The sequence below is a fragment of the Leptonotus elevatus genome, chromosome 7, assembly GCF_054856555.1.
Source record: "Leptonotus elevatus isolate MCC_2025b chromosome 7, RoL_Lele_1.0, whole genome shotgun sequence".
NCBI classification, from domain to species: domain Eukaryota; kingdom Metazoa; phylum Chordata; class Actinopteri; order Syngnathiformes; family Syngnathidae; genus Leptonotus; species Leptonotus elevatus.
The window spans coordinates 17,533,992-17,549,791 of record NC_141245.1 but is presented as its reverse complement, the minus strand read 5'-3'; the positions used below and the strand labels follow the sequence as shown (position 1 = coordinate 17,549,791).

At 40.4% G+C, this 15,800-nt stretch overlaps 1 protein-coding gene across 2 annotated transcripts in view; it reads left to right on the top strand.

Moving 5' to 3' along the window:
• ptgir (prostaglandin I2 receptor) overlaps window positions 1–15,800 on the top strand; it is a 28,654-nt gene that overhangs the window by 187 nt on the left and 12,667 nt on the right. Inside the window, exons 2-4 of one of the 2 annotated variants that reach the window (XM_086081104.1) lie at window positions 50–97; window positions 4,999–5,190; window positions 6,869–7,813. In XM_086081104.1, the coding sequence (XP_085937230.1) occupies window positions 6,968–7,813 (846 nt within the window). In that variant the 5' untranslated portion in view covers window positions 50–97; window positions 4,999–5,190; window positions 6,869–6,967. Of the gene's footprint in view, window positions 1–49; window positions 5,191–6,868; window positions 7,814–15,800 lie in introns of both variants that reach the window. The other variant, XM_086081103.1, reaches the window with a different exon arrangement.

Here is a 15,800-nt window from a genome sequence, read left to right as displayed (position 1 = left end):
GAATTGCGCTGTCTCTGAATTACTGTTCTCAATATTCTTTCCCTGCCAGTTGATTACATTTCCCGTTGAGGATCGTTCCGCCTCAAACCGGGTCATGGTGAGTCACCCAAGCCCTTCACTGGAGAGAGCACTCAGGCAGCCTGGCATTATCTTTAGTGGCTCATGGAATTGCTGCCGGAGCAAAGTGTGTAAATCCAGGTCATCCGGGGCTCACGACCCTTAGCCCCGCTGAGCTCCAAATGCGACCGAAAGAGCGCGCGACCCCTTCGGCCTCCCTTTGACGGGCGGGATCCCGAGCCAATGGGATGAGGTGGCTTCAGAGGGGAGTAGATGGGATTGGACGTGTGGTCCAGCGCTATTTGCGTCCACTGTGGTTAAGCAGATAGATGAGGCGAATTAGGGAAGAGGCGCACGCTCAGCAGGAAAATGACAAGTGCAGCGTCACAGGCGCGATGATTATCCTCTGGTTGTCCACATGGTAGCTATAAACCTCAGATGAACATGAAGAATACATGCAATGAAGGGAGGAAGAGGGGGACCTACTGAGGTGGGTCTTTATCAAGGTCCATCTATCAAGTTAAATTACCCTCACACTAGTGATTGTATTGTGGATTCTACACCAGGGGGCGTCGTTACATCAAATGAATTGTTGGCTTTTGCTTTTCACAACTGACCGGATGGAATTAAAAGATAATGTGTCCTATTATTTGTAGAATTCAATTGGAAATGGAAAAAAAGATATATATATGATGAAATCAATATGTAATTTATATAAAGTTGCATCTCAATAAACTACAATAATCCAGAAAAGGTTATTTTAGTTCATAGCATAAATTGGCAGTTGTCTCCTCAAAGTCCTTCATGAACCACTTTAAAGACCAACCTAAAAGTGAATTTGTACTAGTAATTCAAATTGCTGACTTTACTTAGTTGAGTATTTGACAAAGTGGCTTTGTTAATAATTTAAAAAAAAAGATGTTCACATTATGCCCTACGACAAGCTCGTGATTTTTTTCCAGTGCCAGACTGCTCCTGTTTTGCAGCACTTACCCTAACATTAATGATTCATGAGGAATGCCCCTTAATTATTCCATTCTCACATCAAAGTTGAGTGCCAACGCTGACCACATTCTGGTGAAAGTGCATTTAATCAGAATGAAACAAGACACCTTTGACAAACTGGCAAAGCCAGCATGAAGGGGGAAAAAACCGCAAATTTCCCCAAATGTCAATTCACTTTCCTAACGTGATTAACAAACCTGTTTAAAGCCCAATCTATTAACTAATGTGTTTTGCTACATAGTTGGAAGATTTATTTTTGTTTTGTTTCTTAAGAGCCCCATTATCTCCTGACACATCTCAGGAGCTAATCTTCCTGGCGTCTTTTCAAATTCATTACAATCATTTCAAACACCTACACTCACACACGTACACTAAACAACAACAAAAATAAATAAAAGAAAATGAAAGGTCGATGCAGTCAAATAACAAATATACATACATAATTGTAATACAATCAAAATAAATATGCTCCAATTATTTTACAATTATCAGCAATATAAATTAATTTACAAATCCAACACTTAGGCTCATTGTTACAATGCTCACATAATATTTATATAGTCTCATATTGTAAACAAAATAAGTTTCAACTTACATTAACTTTTTAAAACTCCTCTTATTATTTTCAAATAACAAAAGAGGGAGAACCTGACAAGTATTCGTACAAAACGCACTGAAACCCTCCAGTTACAAATGTGTACAGTGAACACAATCTTCTATGACACTGATTGACTTTCATGTTTTTATAATAAAATTTAAAAAAGTTCCACAATCAAACTGTTGCCATTATAAAACCTTTTTTATCAGTACAGTGTTGCCTTGAAAAATTTAATGATCCGACTGGCGAGTTCTTCGAGATATGAGCCGTCTGCGAGCAAAAAATAGACACATGAGCGCTACTACGGTGCTAGTGAACTCATAGCAGTAGTATTTCAAAGCAAAGTCAAAACTCATAGTTCATCAATTCAAGTCGTACTGGCGCAGCAAAAGCAGCCCCAGACCATCGCTACTGCCACAATGTTTAACTATTGGTGTGATAGTCTTTTTCTGAAATGCTGTGTAACATTTTGGCATGTCTTGCTTATTTCATTGTATTATTTTTACATGTTTGAAATAAACAGAAGGAAAAGAAAGTTGTCACACTACTCCTAAATGTTGATTTTTTCCCCCCATTGAACTCTAAATTGTATCATTTTGGAGGTTAATGAAGTCGAGAAATTGTGTTCTTTTTTAACACAATTGTAAGTAGCTATAGATCCATTTCAGCAGAGTGTATCGTCAGATTCCGTTAGGGTTTGAATTACCTCAAATTGAATCAGCACTGGCTAATGCATTTGGATAGTTTTTGTCTGTAAATTGTTTGCAGGATGGGGGAAGTCCTCGCTGTCTCTGGGTAATTTCCACACTACCACTCTAGTAGTGCGTGGGTAGTGCTCATCAAAACCTCTTCACGCTAACCATATTGAGATCAGTTAACGCTTGTCCTAAATCTTTGAATGCTAAAACAAAAAAAAACGATGTCAAATTTTCCATCCACCCATTTTGTCCTCACCTTTTGCGTGGCCAGCTATGTTGTTTTAGTACCAGGAGAAAACACACGCAAGCATGTGAACAGAGCATACAAATTCCACGAAGGGAGGCCAGACCTGAGATTCGAATCGTAAGAACTGTGGATATGCTAATCACTAGGCCATTGTGCTTGCTATTGTAAAAATCAAATCAAATCAAATCAAAAGAAAATGTAAAACTAGTGCACAGTTCAGTACTTTTGAACTTTTCATAAGCACAACACAAATAAGTGATATCATATGCTAGCTGAGTAGTCTTAAAAATTCCAGGCAGTCATCGACCAGTCATCAAAATATGGAATGACATTAACTAAGAACATTCCAAAGTGAATTAAAAGATCTCAATGAACTGCAGATGGACGTTTCCATAGTGATGCAAAATGTTTTAGTTAGACCATATAGCAGTGGCGTAATCTTCATGACTCCTTAAAAATAATTCATTTTTTTTCTAACTGCTTTCAATCAAGTGACCAAAGTTTATAGTTTCCCCATTTTATTACTCCCCATTAAATACTTTGTTGTTCGTTTCAGAAGAACATAAAAACTTGAACACGACTTAACTTTTATACTTAAGCCAGCAATTAAAATCTGATGCTTTTCTGTTGTTAAAAAAACAAAAGAAAAGAAAAAAGAAAGAGCCGGCACGCTGTTTTGGGACAATGGAATAGAATCAAGTGCAATTTATACACGGGTCTCAGAAGAACGTTGTTCACTTACTGGTTCTATGTCCGTCATGACACACTTTCGCCTTCTCAGGGTTTACTGCACTGGCTTTTATTCGATCTGGCTTTTAAATATACCATCAAGGCCGAGCCATTACATTTGTTAAGCACACTCCCTGTCTCTGAAAGTGATCACTTTGCTTATCAACCACATCCTTTTAGTGTCTGCATGTATGTTAAAGCTTACTGTCGGCATTGTAATACAGTAATGAGAACTTGTCAAGGCCCACGTTAGGTCCATACTTTAAATGTCGTGTGTGTTTTGCGAATGTGACTTGGCATGCACGTCTAGACTGAGCCAGCCTGTCATCTACAACTTGGGAAAAGCCACATGGGAATAATACATTTTTTCAACCCACACATCATCCCACCAATATCCTCATCGTACTGCAAGATTTGAATGTTCATGCGGCAAGTGCAATTTAGGAAGCAACCTGATCCCCATTAAGCAAACATTGGCACTGTCTTGTTCTAATTGTGTTTTTGGCCAATTACGCAAACAGACGGCTGCAGGAAACGAGGCAAAATGTGATTACTTCCAATCATTTCTATTCATATGTGTGCGCTTTTTTCTTGTCGAGTTGTCTCACCCCCGCGCTTGTGTTTGCTTGTCGTGAAAAGCAAACAATAAGGGAGCACATGAATGGACAGGCTTCGCAGGAACAATATCTTTTTTCTTTACATTCCAGGTAAAAGTCATTCTGGTGTTGAATTTACATGCTTTAAAGTATTTTATGATGAAATGATATAAAGCTGTACCTTGAAATATGAGTGACCCGAAATGACCGAATGAACTGAGCTCTCCGGGAAAAAAAGAAAAAAAAAGAATTAAAAAAAAAGAAATATGAGTTAGCCAACTTGCACATTTTTCATGAGTTGTCAACCGGGCGACTTGGTTTGGACTTGCGACCAACATGAACATTTGAAATTGAAATTTGCTGTCAAACTAAACATAAAACAATGAATTAAACAGTGAACCAATCACTCCTCACAATTGTAGTTTTGGTTAAATAAAAAATTCTCATGATTGTATTGCATCAATGGATGAAAAATATATTTAACAATAATATTATTGCAGAACTAAGCTACTTATTTAGTGTTTGTTTTTAGCTAACTCAATAATGAAAAAATTAATATTTTTTCTTAACAAAATACAGTAGCCTAAGTCTTTGTTCTTTTAGACTTTTTTTCTCGGAAGAAATTGTAACTTTAAGTCATAATAATAATAACTTTTTATTTGACAGGGACAATGTGATGTGATGTGACGCAAACAGAGGTACTAGCTAATGCAAGTTCTCAATTCTACTCTACAGTTGGGCTCTTCCACAACAACATTGCAGAACAATATCAAATGTAAAATATACTTAAATTAAAAAGCCAAAAATAATAATAATTAAAAATCAATCATCCAATATTGCATTTACAGTATATGACATAAAGCCTTCATGAAGGCAATAAGGCTACAGTACAATATACAGTACAGCAATTTAAAAAATAATAAAAACAAAATAAAATCCCCTGCTTTGTAAAATCTGAAAAATTTAACCGAGGCAATCCAATGAAATCAAACAATATTATTTGCAGTTCACACTCTTCACTTCCTGTTCTCGTTTGTAACCTGTTTTGTTTCTCCTTTGGTGCAACAGTGTTGCAAAAAGTAGGTGTGGTGTTATGAGAGCAGGCGGGACGAGAGGTTGCGATGGAGAGAGAGAGAGAGAGAGAGTGCGAGCAGACAAACTGGTGTTGCGGAGCGCTGCTTTCAAACTTCAACCTTCCTTTCAGCGTGGCACAGATGTGGACCGATCCACTTAACCACACAAGAACGCGACCATGGGAAGGTGAGTTGTCATTTTTCTCTTTTATTGGATTCTGAAGACTTTCTGCATTGATGACAGTAATTGCGCGCTTTCCTGTTTTCTTTCTGATGTGCGTTTTATATTGAATACAGGGCAGTGATTCAAGTGGGTGTAAAGAAATGTCTTTAGTGTAAGCTTATATTTTCTGTCAGCTCCGAGTTTGCCATTCAAAATGCCTAGTGTGATTTATTTATTTATTCATTCATTTTTAATGGAAGAGTAAGGCAGATTTGCGACTGAACCTTGTAAAATCTACCTAGTAACAAGTGACAAGAGTAAGATTCTCTTGATAATTGTGGTTCTGCATTTGCGGTATATAACAAATAATTTGTGATGTGAAACTTCTTTCAATTGTAGACAAAGTTAATGAGAATACTGGAGTTTACCTGACTGAATAGGCAATGACTACATTTTCTTGATTGCGTTTGTTTTGGGCAAAATAATGCTGACCAAAGCAGTTTTGCCATAGCAGTGGCCTGCATGGATTTGCTGCAACTCAACGGATGTACTTTAGAGCAGTGGATGCATATTTTCATTAGAAGAAGCTCACAAAGGATCGCAAGTAATAATGATCTTGTCTCATTTTACTCATGCACTCACTCAGTTTAAAATATGGACTTATTACGAAGCAATTGTATGAATGGCAACAAGTGAGTACAAAGTTTAGTGGACGAGCACTTCATCGTTTTGCCAGTCACAATATGCCGCTAGAAATACAAAGATAGATCGCCCACTGTGGCCCTGCTACTTCACAGTTTTGAATTATTATTATTATTATTTTTAAATCCACTTCTGTAAATTTATAGGGATCATTTCAATAGGTCTTCACAGTATAGCTACTTACTATAATGCTCTCGATATGTGGGAAAGGAGAGACACAGTCCTGATGCACTTTTTAATTGATTGATTGCTGGAAGAGCAGGAAGAGATCAAAACAACGAGCACGCTCATGCATCTGCCCAGACAGACTCTCGTGCAAACTCGCCATAGCTCGAACCAAGCTCCTTCGCCGACATCGGACGCCACCTCAACAGGCCCCACCTCTTTAAGGCATCTAACACATGATACAATTGATACAGTATTTGCGTTTGTGTAGGAGAGGGTAAAACCATCAAAACCAATGCGTGTTTTATATGGTCAAGAACTTCTACAGGTTAAGAATTCCCGATTTGGCCTTACTGAATCCATTCCGAAGTGCCATTTAAATTGTCTTCTTCTTCATCATGCCATTCCTATTTTGACATCATGATGACCAAGATGGCGCGTAGCAAAAGAGCAACACTACCTTCAGACAGGATGTTCTCGGAGGGAAGTGGGCACTGAGGTTAGAGTCAGCTACATTAAAGACAGAATGACCAAAGGAGTCACATACTACGCTTAAAGTACAACCCGTTTACGAACCCGTGACAGTTTCCTCCTCGCTCCAAATGCGGTTCTTTGTTGCATCTGGTTTGTTTACCTCTGTTTGTGTATTTCCTTTGGGTTGCGCGTCAGGCGCACGGACAGACTCATATCTACATATGTCGTTTCTTGTTAGCGAATAAAGGATTTTTAACAGTTGGACATCCATTTAAAAATGGATTCAATTCACCTGTAAAGGTCATAGAGCATTTTATGTAGTCTGTGTATGGTAAGGAAATATTGTTGCTCCCACCCACAGAGCACTTTGGTGAGAACTGCCCTCCAAATGAAACCAAGACCGCCCTGTTGCCTCTTTGAACATCTGGGAGCCGTTTAGATTCTCTCCAGTGACTCATCCATGAACACAAGCATGGCTTGTGACGGCTTGTGTCCCAACATCACGTGCAACGGGAGCCTGACGGTGAAAGGCGACAGCAAGCCGGCCACGAGCATCATCATGTTCTTGGCCGGCGTGGTGGGGAACCTCCTGGCGCTCTTCATTCTGGGCGTACACCGCAAAGAGCACCGCTCCACGTCGTCCGTCTTCTCCATCCTGGTGACGGGCCTCGCCCTCACCGACCTGCTGGGCACCTGTCTCCTCAGCCCGCCCGTCTTCATCTGCTACGCCCGCAACGTGTCCCTCATCGGCCTGGGCGACGAGAGCCTGTGCCAGCTCTTCGGCTTCGCCATGAGCTTCTTCGGCCTGGCGCCCACACTCATCCTGTGCACCATGGCCGTGGAGCGCTGCCTGGCCATCAGTCACCCGTACTTCTACTCGGTGCACATCCGACGAAGCTTTGCCAAGGTGACGCTCGTCGCCATTTATCTCTTTTCCCTTGCTTTCTGCCTGCTGCCATTCGGCGGTATCGGCAGGTTCAGGCAGTACTGCCCGGGAACGTGGTGCTTCATCGACATGGATGCAACGGGGGACGCCAACGCGGAGCGGGTGCAGGCCTTCTCGCTGACGTACTCCTCTTTCATGGCGCTGATCATCTTGGCCGTGTTCGCCTGCAACGGCTCGGTGATCGCCAGCCTCTGCCAGATGCACCGCAGCCAGTTAATGCGGCGAGGCTCGGCCGGCTCCACCGGCAGGAGGAGGAAGTTCAGCCTGGCCTTGTTCGGATGGGGCGAGGAGGAGATGGACCACCTGGTGTTGCTGGCGCTCATCACGGTCATCTTCGCCGTCTGTTCACTGCCACTGACGGTGAGTACATACTCTACTTAGTTTGTGTGTCTATGCATACTTTTTTTTTTTGTTTGTTTTTACCATATTTTCAACCAAAAGCAAGAGTTGGATTAAATTTGTCAAAGGGAATTTAGAATTACTGGCACTGCTATATACCAGTTGAAAACAAAAGTCACAGGATTCCAAGTACAGGATACTGTGTAAAAAAAATAGAAAAAAGAAGAAGAAATAATAAATTTTGTTAGTTATGTAGAATACTCTTTTTTTTCTTAAAAAAACGATAACTGAAAAAAATTGACTTTTCAGGTAAATGGGCTTTCTCTTGTATAGTCAATTTGACTTTACCTGTATGTGCTGTGTCAGATTTAGTTTGAGAATTTTTGAATGCCAGAAGCTGGTGCTGTTTAGGCTAGCACATGACTCAAAGCATTCACCAGGAATCTTGCTTCTCCGAGTTGTTGCATAATCGTTATTAATGCTCACAGGTTCGCGTTCCTTAATGTCACCGCTGTCCTGTGTTTCTACCTTATAAGGCCTGAAGCTATCAATCAATCAAAAGCTCAACAGCGTCCTTAAATAGATAAAAAGGCTCCGTTTTGAGTCACACAATCAAAGTGATCTTAATACATTATAACAAAACATTGTACATTTCTCGAGCAGAATCTTTTAGGGGATTATCTACCAGAACCACTGTTAAATGCTGGATGGATGGATGGATGGATAGATCAGCATATGGAGATCTTAGAAATATGAGAATTCTGAAACTTTTCTATTCTTTTTTTTCTTTCAAAATACAGTCATATGTCAAAATTCCAGCGCTTGTCTGAAGGTCCTGCAAAAGGTGAACGGTGATCAATCAGTGTGTAAGCTCCTAACAGTGCAGTCCAGAGTCGAGGGAATGTGATAGTAGCGTCTCCTTCCCAGGGTGGAATTGGAAAAACTGCATGGCTTGAGGAAGGGAGGACTACCTCAGTCTGCCAATAGAGCAAAGTGACCTCAGCTTATCAATTAATGCGCAGTAGATGCTTTGAATTGGCCATGATGGACAGCAGCTTGTTGAGCGTCGTCCTTTCCGCCAAAGATGGCAGGCCGTCAAACTCCGCGCCTATGATTGAGCCCACTTAGTTCCGCACAACTGCATTCTAATGGCGCTCGCCAGCACAGGCTGGTAGAGCATCTTATCCTCAACATCTTTTTTTGCAAATGTCAAGAGATGCGAGTCTTCTAAGGAAATTCAAGCGGCGCTGTCGTTTCCTGCAAAGGACGTCAGTGTTGGCCTTATACACAGATGTGCAATCTCTACACTGACACCATTTATGTGAACCGATTCATGGTGAGGTTTGGTCCTCCTGAAGTCCACCATTGGTCTTGGTGGTGTTTAGGTGCAGGTGGTTGGAGTTACACAATGTGACAAAGAAGGGGAAAAAAAAGAAGTTGTGCCTTAGGCATGTCGCCGCATTCACCACACTGGCGCTTTGTGCGCGCGCGCGTGTGTATGCACATCATTCTTTAGCTATTAAGTAGAACTATTTGACAACAATGTCATTTAAAAAATAATGAACCCGAGGATGACAGGTCCATCGGGTTAATCAGCATCTCGTGCATGCCCCAAAAACACGAGCCAGAACATATTTAGCGCAGGAAAAACTCCATTTTGTAAATACGAATGTAATTCAATTGCTGAAGTTTATCTTCAGGTCATATACGGGAAGCATTAAAAGTGCTTCAACCTACTCGTTGTTGCTCACCCAAAGGTCTCATGTTCTGCTTGTGGTAAATACTGAAGCAGACCACCAAGCATGAGATCATACACGTCAAGTCGCTGAGAGGCCCGTTTGAGGGAAGGTTCGTGACATCACTCTGGATGTCGGCCTCTGTGATGTGTGAAGAAACAGATGATTGCACTTGATGCATGATTCTAGACCGCAATGGTTTTATTTATGTTAAACAGAGCAGGATACTAATTACTCAATTTGTTCCTTGGCGGGAATGAGTAATGTTGCTGTAGGGATCAGGTTGCATAGTATGTGGGATGAAAGGAATCCACAACATTTCGGTATTCCACGAAAGCATATTGAATGTGTAACAAAAATGGGACTTCGTTGAACAGAAAAACTTGGTCCACCTACACTGTTCATTCGGTGTGTATTGTCGGGAAAGATAGTCAAGCTAGCCATAGCAACACTATGACGGTAACGCTGGTAACGTGGTGAGAAGGCCAACTTCAACAAATAAAATCTTCCCAAATACAGTAATGCAAGGACATCAGTGCCTTGGTACGCTTTCATTCTGTTCAATTGTTCATGGCAGCACACGGTGGCGTGACGGCCGTCTTGACTCATCGTGCTAACTGGAAGTTGGAGCCCAGTTTAAGTTTAAATTGCCATCACAAACTGTTGGCGCCAACATCAACTCAACGTCTTCCTGAAATCATGTTCAAACCCTATTTAAGGATGCAAAAAAAGCAAAAAATCTCATTCATTACACTGACATTTCAGAATCCAGCGTCTGTTCCAAGCGTTAGCAGCTAGCAGCTAGCTGCTAAGCAAGGGTCCCATATGGGCTGGCTGGATCCGTCTAACTCCTTTTCAAAGGCAGTTTCAATGCCAAAAATGACTACACACTTTGATGCTGACAGCCTGACACAGCTGCAGTTCCTATTGATCCATTTTTTAACAAACCAGGCGTACTCAAATGTGCTGTTTGGCCGGGGGGGTTGGGGGGGTGGGGGGGGGGGGCGGGGTAATCCGTCCTGATTACTAATTTGTGTTTAGATAGGCCAAGGCAGAGCAGCAGCTTGGTTTTAGAAGAGCTTCACACATTCTCAAAGGCAGCTGACAGCCTGGTTTTCACCTGTTTAACCTGTTGTTGCTATGAAGAAACCACATTAAGTGCATCACAAAGAAACAGTCTTGCAGTAACATAACACTAAGCCAGCTGTGGAATGTGTCAAAATCTTAACCTTCAGTGGACGAAACCTGACAAGTACTTCGATAGTAATGAGAGATACAATTAGATTATTTATTTTTTATTGCATGCAAGGAGAACATGCAGTTTATATCAGCCTCGTGCAACTGACTCCCACAACCACACAAATCTTGCGTTGACACAGCAATCTGATAATACAAATTTCTGTCTTTCTAATAATGCTAATGCATGATTGTCAGATGTTCACACAGTTTGTGTCATGCTTGTTTTGAGTACCGGTACTATTTTTACAGACTGTTGGTATACAATATACACAGGTCATTCCAGAATTGGAGGACAGTTTAGGCACCAGTATGTATTTATATATTTATGTATTTATTTTTTTAGCAATTTTATCTGTCAAGTGATACATTTTGCTGTATTTGGCCCAACCCTGATACAGTTATTCAGGCACCGGAAAAAGCGTTTTTTTTGGGGGGGGCTGAAAAAAAAATTCCTAGTGAAAGTTACATTTAATTTAAATGCTAATGTAATGTTAGTCTAGCTCAAATTATAGTAACAGGGTTACATGCTATATAATAATAATGATAGTCCATCCAGCCATCTTCTTAACCGCTTGTCCTCACAAGGGCCACAGGGGTGCTGGAGCCTATCCCAGCTAGCTTCGGACAGTAGGCGGGGTACACCCTGAACTGGTTGCCAGCCAATCACAGATAATAATAATAGTAATAATAGTAATAATAGTTCTTGTTCTCTAATGTGGTCGGCCGTGGCTCAGGGCGTATAGACGGTCGTTCAGTAACCAGGAGGTCGGCTGTTTGATCCCTGCTCTTGGGCAAGGCACTTCACACACATTGCCTCCAGTGCTACTCACACTGGTGTATGAAAGGTGCGAATGTTTGGGGGTGGTCGGAGGGGCCGAGTGCATGAATAAGGTATCCATTCCATTATTATTATTATTATTATTATTATTATTATTATTATTATTATTATTTAAAAAAAATATTTCTCTATCGCGACACTTATTTTTTCTCAGGCTTGTCAAATTAACAGCTTGACTGTAAAATATCATCCGCTACTTTTCTTACAGTCACAATACAGTATACGACGCTCACAGTGTGATTACCGTACGGCTTGCAGAGATAAGACCGCCTTAACCAATGGCCGCTGAATGTCATCGCAGATGGCCTGTGAAAGAACGTTTGATTTGTTTGCAAAACAGGAGTGCCGTTCACGCGCAGCGTTTTATATTCCGTGCCATTAAGTCAATACGATTATAGCTTTGATAGCCTTTTAAAACGTGTGACAGAGATCACGTTACAGGGAGATACAAAGCTTCCCTTGAATAACACTTTTGTAGACGCTCCACTGACAACTTAAACAGTAAAACTGAAATGTGCCCATTGGACACGATAGATAAGAATCAGAAGCTAATAGCAGCATTTAATTGCCTAATGAAATGTCTCTTTCACATGCCAAATATTGAGTAACCTTTGTTAATGTATTTATTGGGCTCATCCCTGAAGAGACTCTAGTCTACATTTAGGAATTAGAAAAACAATCAACAGTTGAATCAATAATGAAACTAAATAGCTCTTTCTGGGACATTGGAGGCAATTGCTATGCCATTTATCTCTAATGAATCTTGTCTTTTTCCTCATCACGCTCATTATGTTAGGGACAGGTACAGACTAATTGAACACCCACCCCCACTAGCACCATCAGCGCCGTTTCCACGGCAACCACCAGTCAATATTCAGCTCAATAAAGTGCTATTTGAAGGGCCTGGATGCGATTATACTCATAAATCTACTCGCATCTTCATTGAGGAAAGTCCTCACTCGTCATATGTTTAGCTAATGTGAATCATTAGGATGGAAACTCGCTGAAATTATTAATGCTTTGGCGTCACGATGAAAGGTTTCCATTAGTGGCGCTTCTGTGTGAGTGACTCAGACAGCACGCCAATATTGACTCAATTAGAGTTGTGTGATGCGAACGCACGCCAAGTTTAAAGTAAAAGTGCAACAATAAATAGCAGCAGCGATGAGATTAATTAGGCTGTTTTGTAAAGAAAGGTTGAGGTGAAAAAAAAAGCAAATAGTGTTGCATACCAAATCTATTGCACATAAGGGATACATAAAGAATTATAGGTAAATGTGTTAGTTTTATAAGATTGGATGCAAATGACTTGTACTTAATAGGTAAATGCAACTGAACGCTAAGTATGGAATCACATTGCTCTCCCCCCACACCAGAAACAAAAAAAGTTTGGTCATGTGATGTTCGCGAGCTAAGGGCCTCAAGGCTCAATTTCCAGTTTGAGCATTTAATTCAGTGATCCTTTCACATACCACTAGAGGGAGCCCACATACCCCCGCTTTGAGATTTGCTGCATTCGTGCGCCACACTTTCGAAGTTAGCCACTAATTTAATATAATGACTCAAACCAATAAAACAACTGACTTCACATAAAGTGAGTGGAAACTCACAATTGACGTCAGTGTTTCTGTAAATATATTCTAAAATGCTGCTATTATGCTTTACAAGTCGTGTACGTCAAATAGCAGGGAATAAAATGTACCGAACAGATGCTGGGAAATTACTCTCACTGCTCCTCTTCTTCATACTGCAAACAGAAAAATCAACGATTCAGTCATTTGTTTAGCAAGTCCAAATTAAATACACGCTATTTACATTGCGGTTGCTGCTGCTTCTCTTGTTACACCAAATACATGACAACCGGCGCTGCGCACATCGTCCTTCTTTCTCTCCGTTGCCAAACGATCTAAGAATGTCAAGAAGAAAAAGAAGAACTTGTTTTTTTGTGACATGAGCATGGGGAAATGATCCTTGTGTGGGCTGAAGAGCTCTTGGTATGATACGATTGTGTAAGAGGAGGCATTAAATAGCAACCTCCTCAAGAGAGTTGAACCTCATAAATCTGAACGACTTGACAGGCTAAGCAGGAAGCAAATGTACATAAACAAAAGCATGTGTGTGTTATGTAAAGGAAAATTGGTTGAAATAGCAAATATGTAAAAAAAGAAAAAAAAGGCGGCCCTAGACTACGATAATATATATTATATATATGCACTATTGAAATGCTCTCTTAAACACTGCTAAAAAAAAAATTTTTACTCAACGTTCTATGGGTGGTCAAAACATGGACGATAATGATTAGCTACCTTATGACGGAAAAAGTCTACCTTTCAGCATCTTGGGCACCGAAAAGCGGTCAAAAAATCCAAAAGTACCCAAACAACAGTGATTCCTCACAAGAACTTTGGACAGTTCGTTTAGAGCGCATAAAGTTCATTAAGGTTCCCATCCCCATGGTCTCGATTACTAGCACGAAAGTACTGTTTGTTTGTTTTTTAAATGGAATTTCCATCCATTTCCCAACCATTTGTAACCATGCATGTGTTTTTGCAGAGCAAAGCGTGACACTGTGCAAAAGCATAGGCGTGGCTCAGGTGAGAGTCACACTACATAAGGTCGTCTTTGTTTCGCGCACTTTTGTTGTCCTGCAGCTGCTGCCGATTAAAAAAAAAAAGAAAAAAGAAAAGAAAGAAAAGCTTCCATGGGAGGAAAGATGATTCTCGTAATGTGTTCTAAACAATTGGGAATGCCTCTTCTTTGTGGGAGGACATTTAAGCCTCCATTCAGGATGTTTACCAAGAGCATGAAGATGGCTGCAAACATTGACTTGCAGATAAACTTACCTGCAATTTGTCCATTGACCGTATTGACTTCTAGAACAATTGATCAGTTTAATGAGGTTAGGAGGCTCAAAGGCTTGCATTCAATTGGGAACGAAAGGCTGCACGGGACATTTTTGATGATGGATGAAGGTGATGATCCTCTGTGCTGTGGAGGCACTCAACCTTTATTGAAGCGACACTGTATAAAAATGTGACATTCAAAATAACAGCTTTAAAGCAATGTGGCTGGTAAACTGGCTTGTAGTAAATAATAGCATCTGTATTGTTGCCGTGGTGGCTCGGATCATTTACTACAGCGGTGCCCTGAGATACGAATACACAAATCATATTTCCCGTTGTTGAAATGCTGTTCATTCGTTCAAGCCTCAACAGCAAAACAGGCCAAAATCCAGATATCAGGGGGGAAAAGTAACATAGATGGATGGAAAATTCTAAATTACAATGCTCAAACATTGCATTTAACCGGAACAGTCCCGGTTTGATTGGTTTGGTTGCCATAGCGATTCATATGATAAACCAATTAAAAAGGAGTTTTAACTGTTCAATTCCTTCGTATTTACTTTCACATTCACATTTACGTTTTTTTTCTCGTCCGCATCTAATCGCTAGCTGGCGTTCCATGTTTTCATCATGCCGGAACGAGAACTACTAATGCTACATTCGAGAATGTTTTTTTCCCAGTTTTGACTTGAAAGCGTTCGAGGCGAAAGTAAACAACCAAAATGGCGGATAGTGATAAATAGTTTCTTATTTTGGTTCTCAAAACTCATTTTGACCACCAGCAAACTTGCCTTCTCACAATTTTGCTACATTTATTGTTTTTATTTTATTTCATAAGCATTCCATACAATTCAGTAGTTCACCGTATAATTTCATGCAGGGAGATAGCGGCATACTGTCATGTACGTTGTGTTACGTGAAGTTAAATCGAATATTTATGAATAAAAAAAGCTATCTAGTTTTATACCCGTGTAAATTATGTTTTAACATTCACGTTCTGTTTTTCCAGAGAGGTCGCCATTGTAGAGTGACGTCACTTGTAGTGCGCCGGTGAAGTCTTGAGTGAAATTTCAGTCGGAAAAATCTGACTTCCGACCAAAAATTAGATAATAATGGTGAGTCCATTGTCTTAGTTTAGCGTTGTTGAACTGTCAACCAACATAGCATTTAGCATTAGCTAAAGTAATAACACAACCCCCAATCACCAGATTGACTAGCGATTAAATTTGTTATAAATAGTTCCTGGTGAAAATGTCATTGTATATTTGATTTTCTGTGAAATTGTAGTAGGACTCTCTGTACATTGTGAAAAGCTATAGCTAGGTAGCTAGCTAACCTGCTCGATTGATACT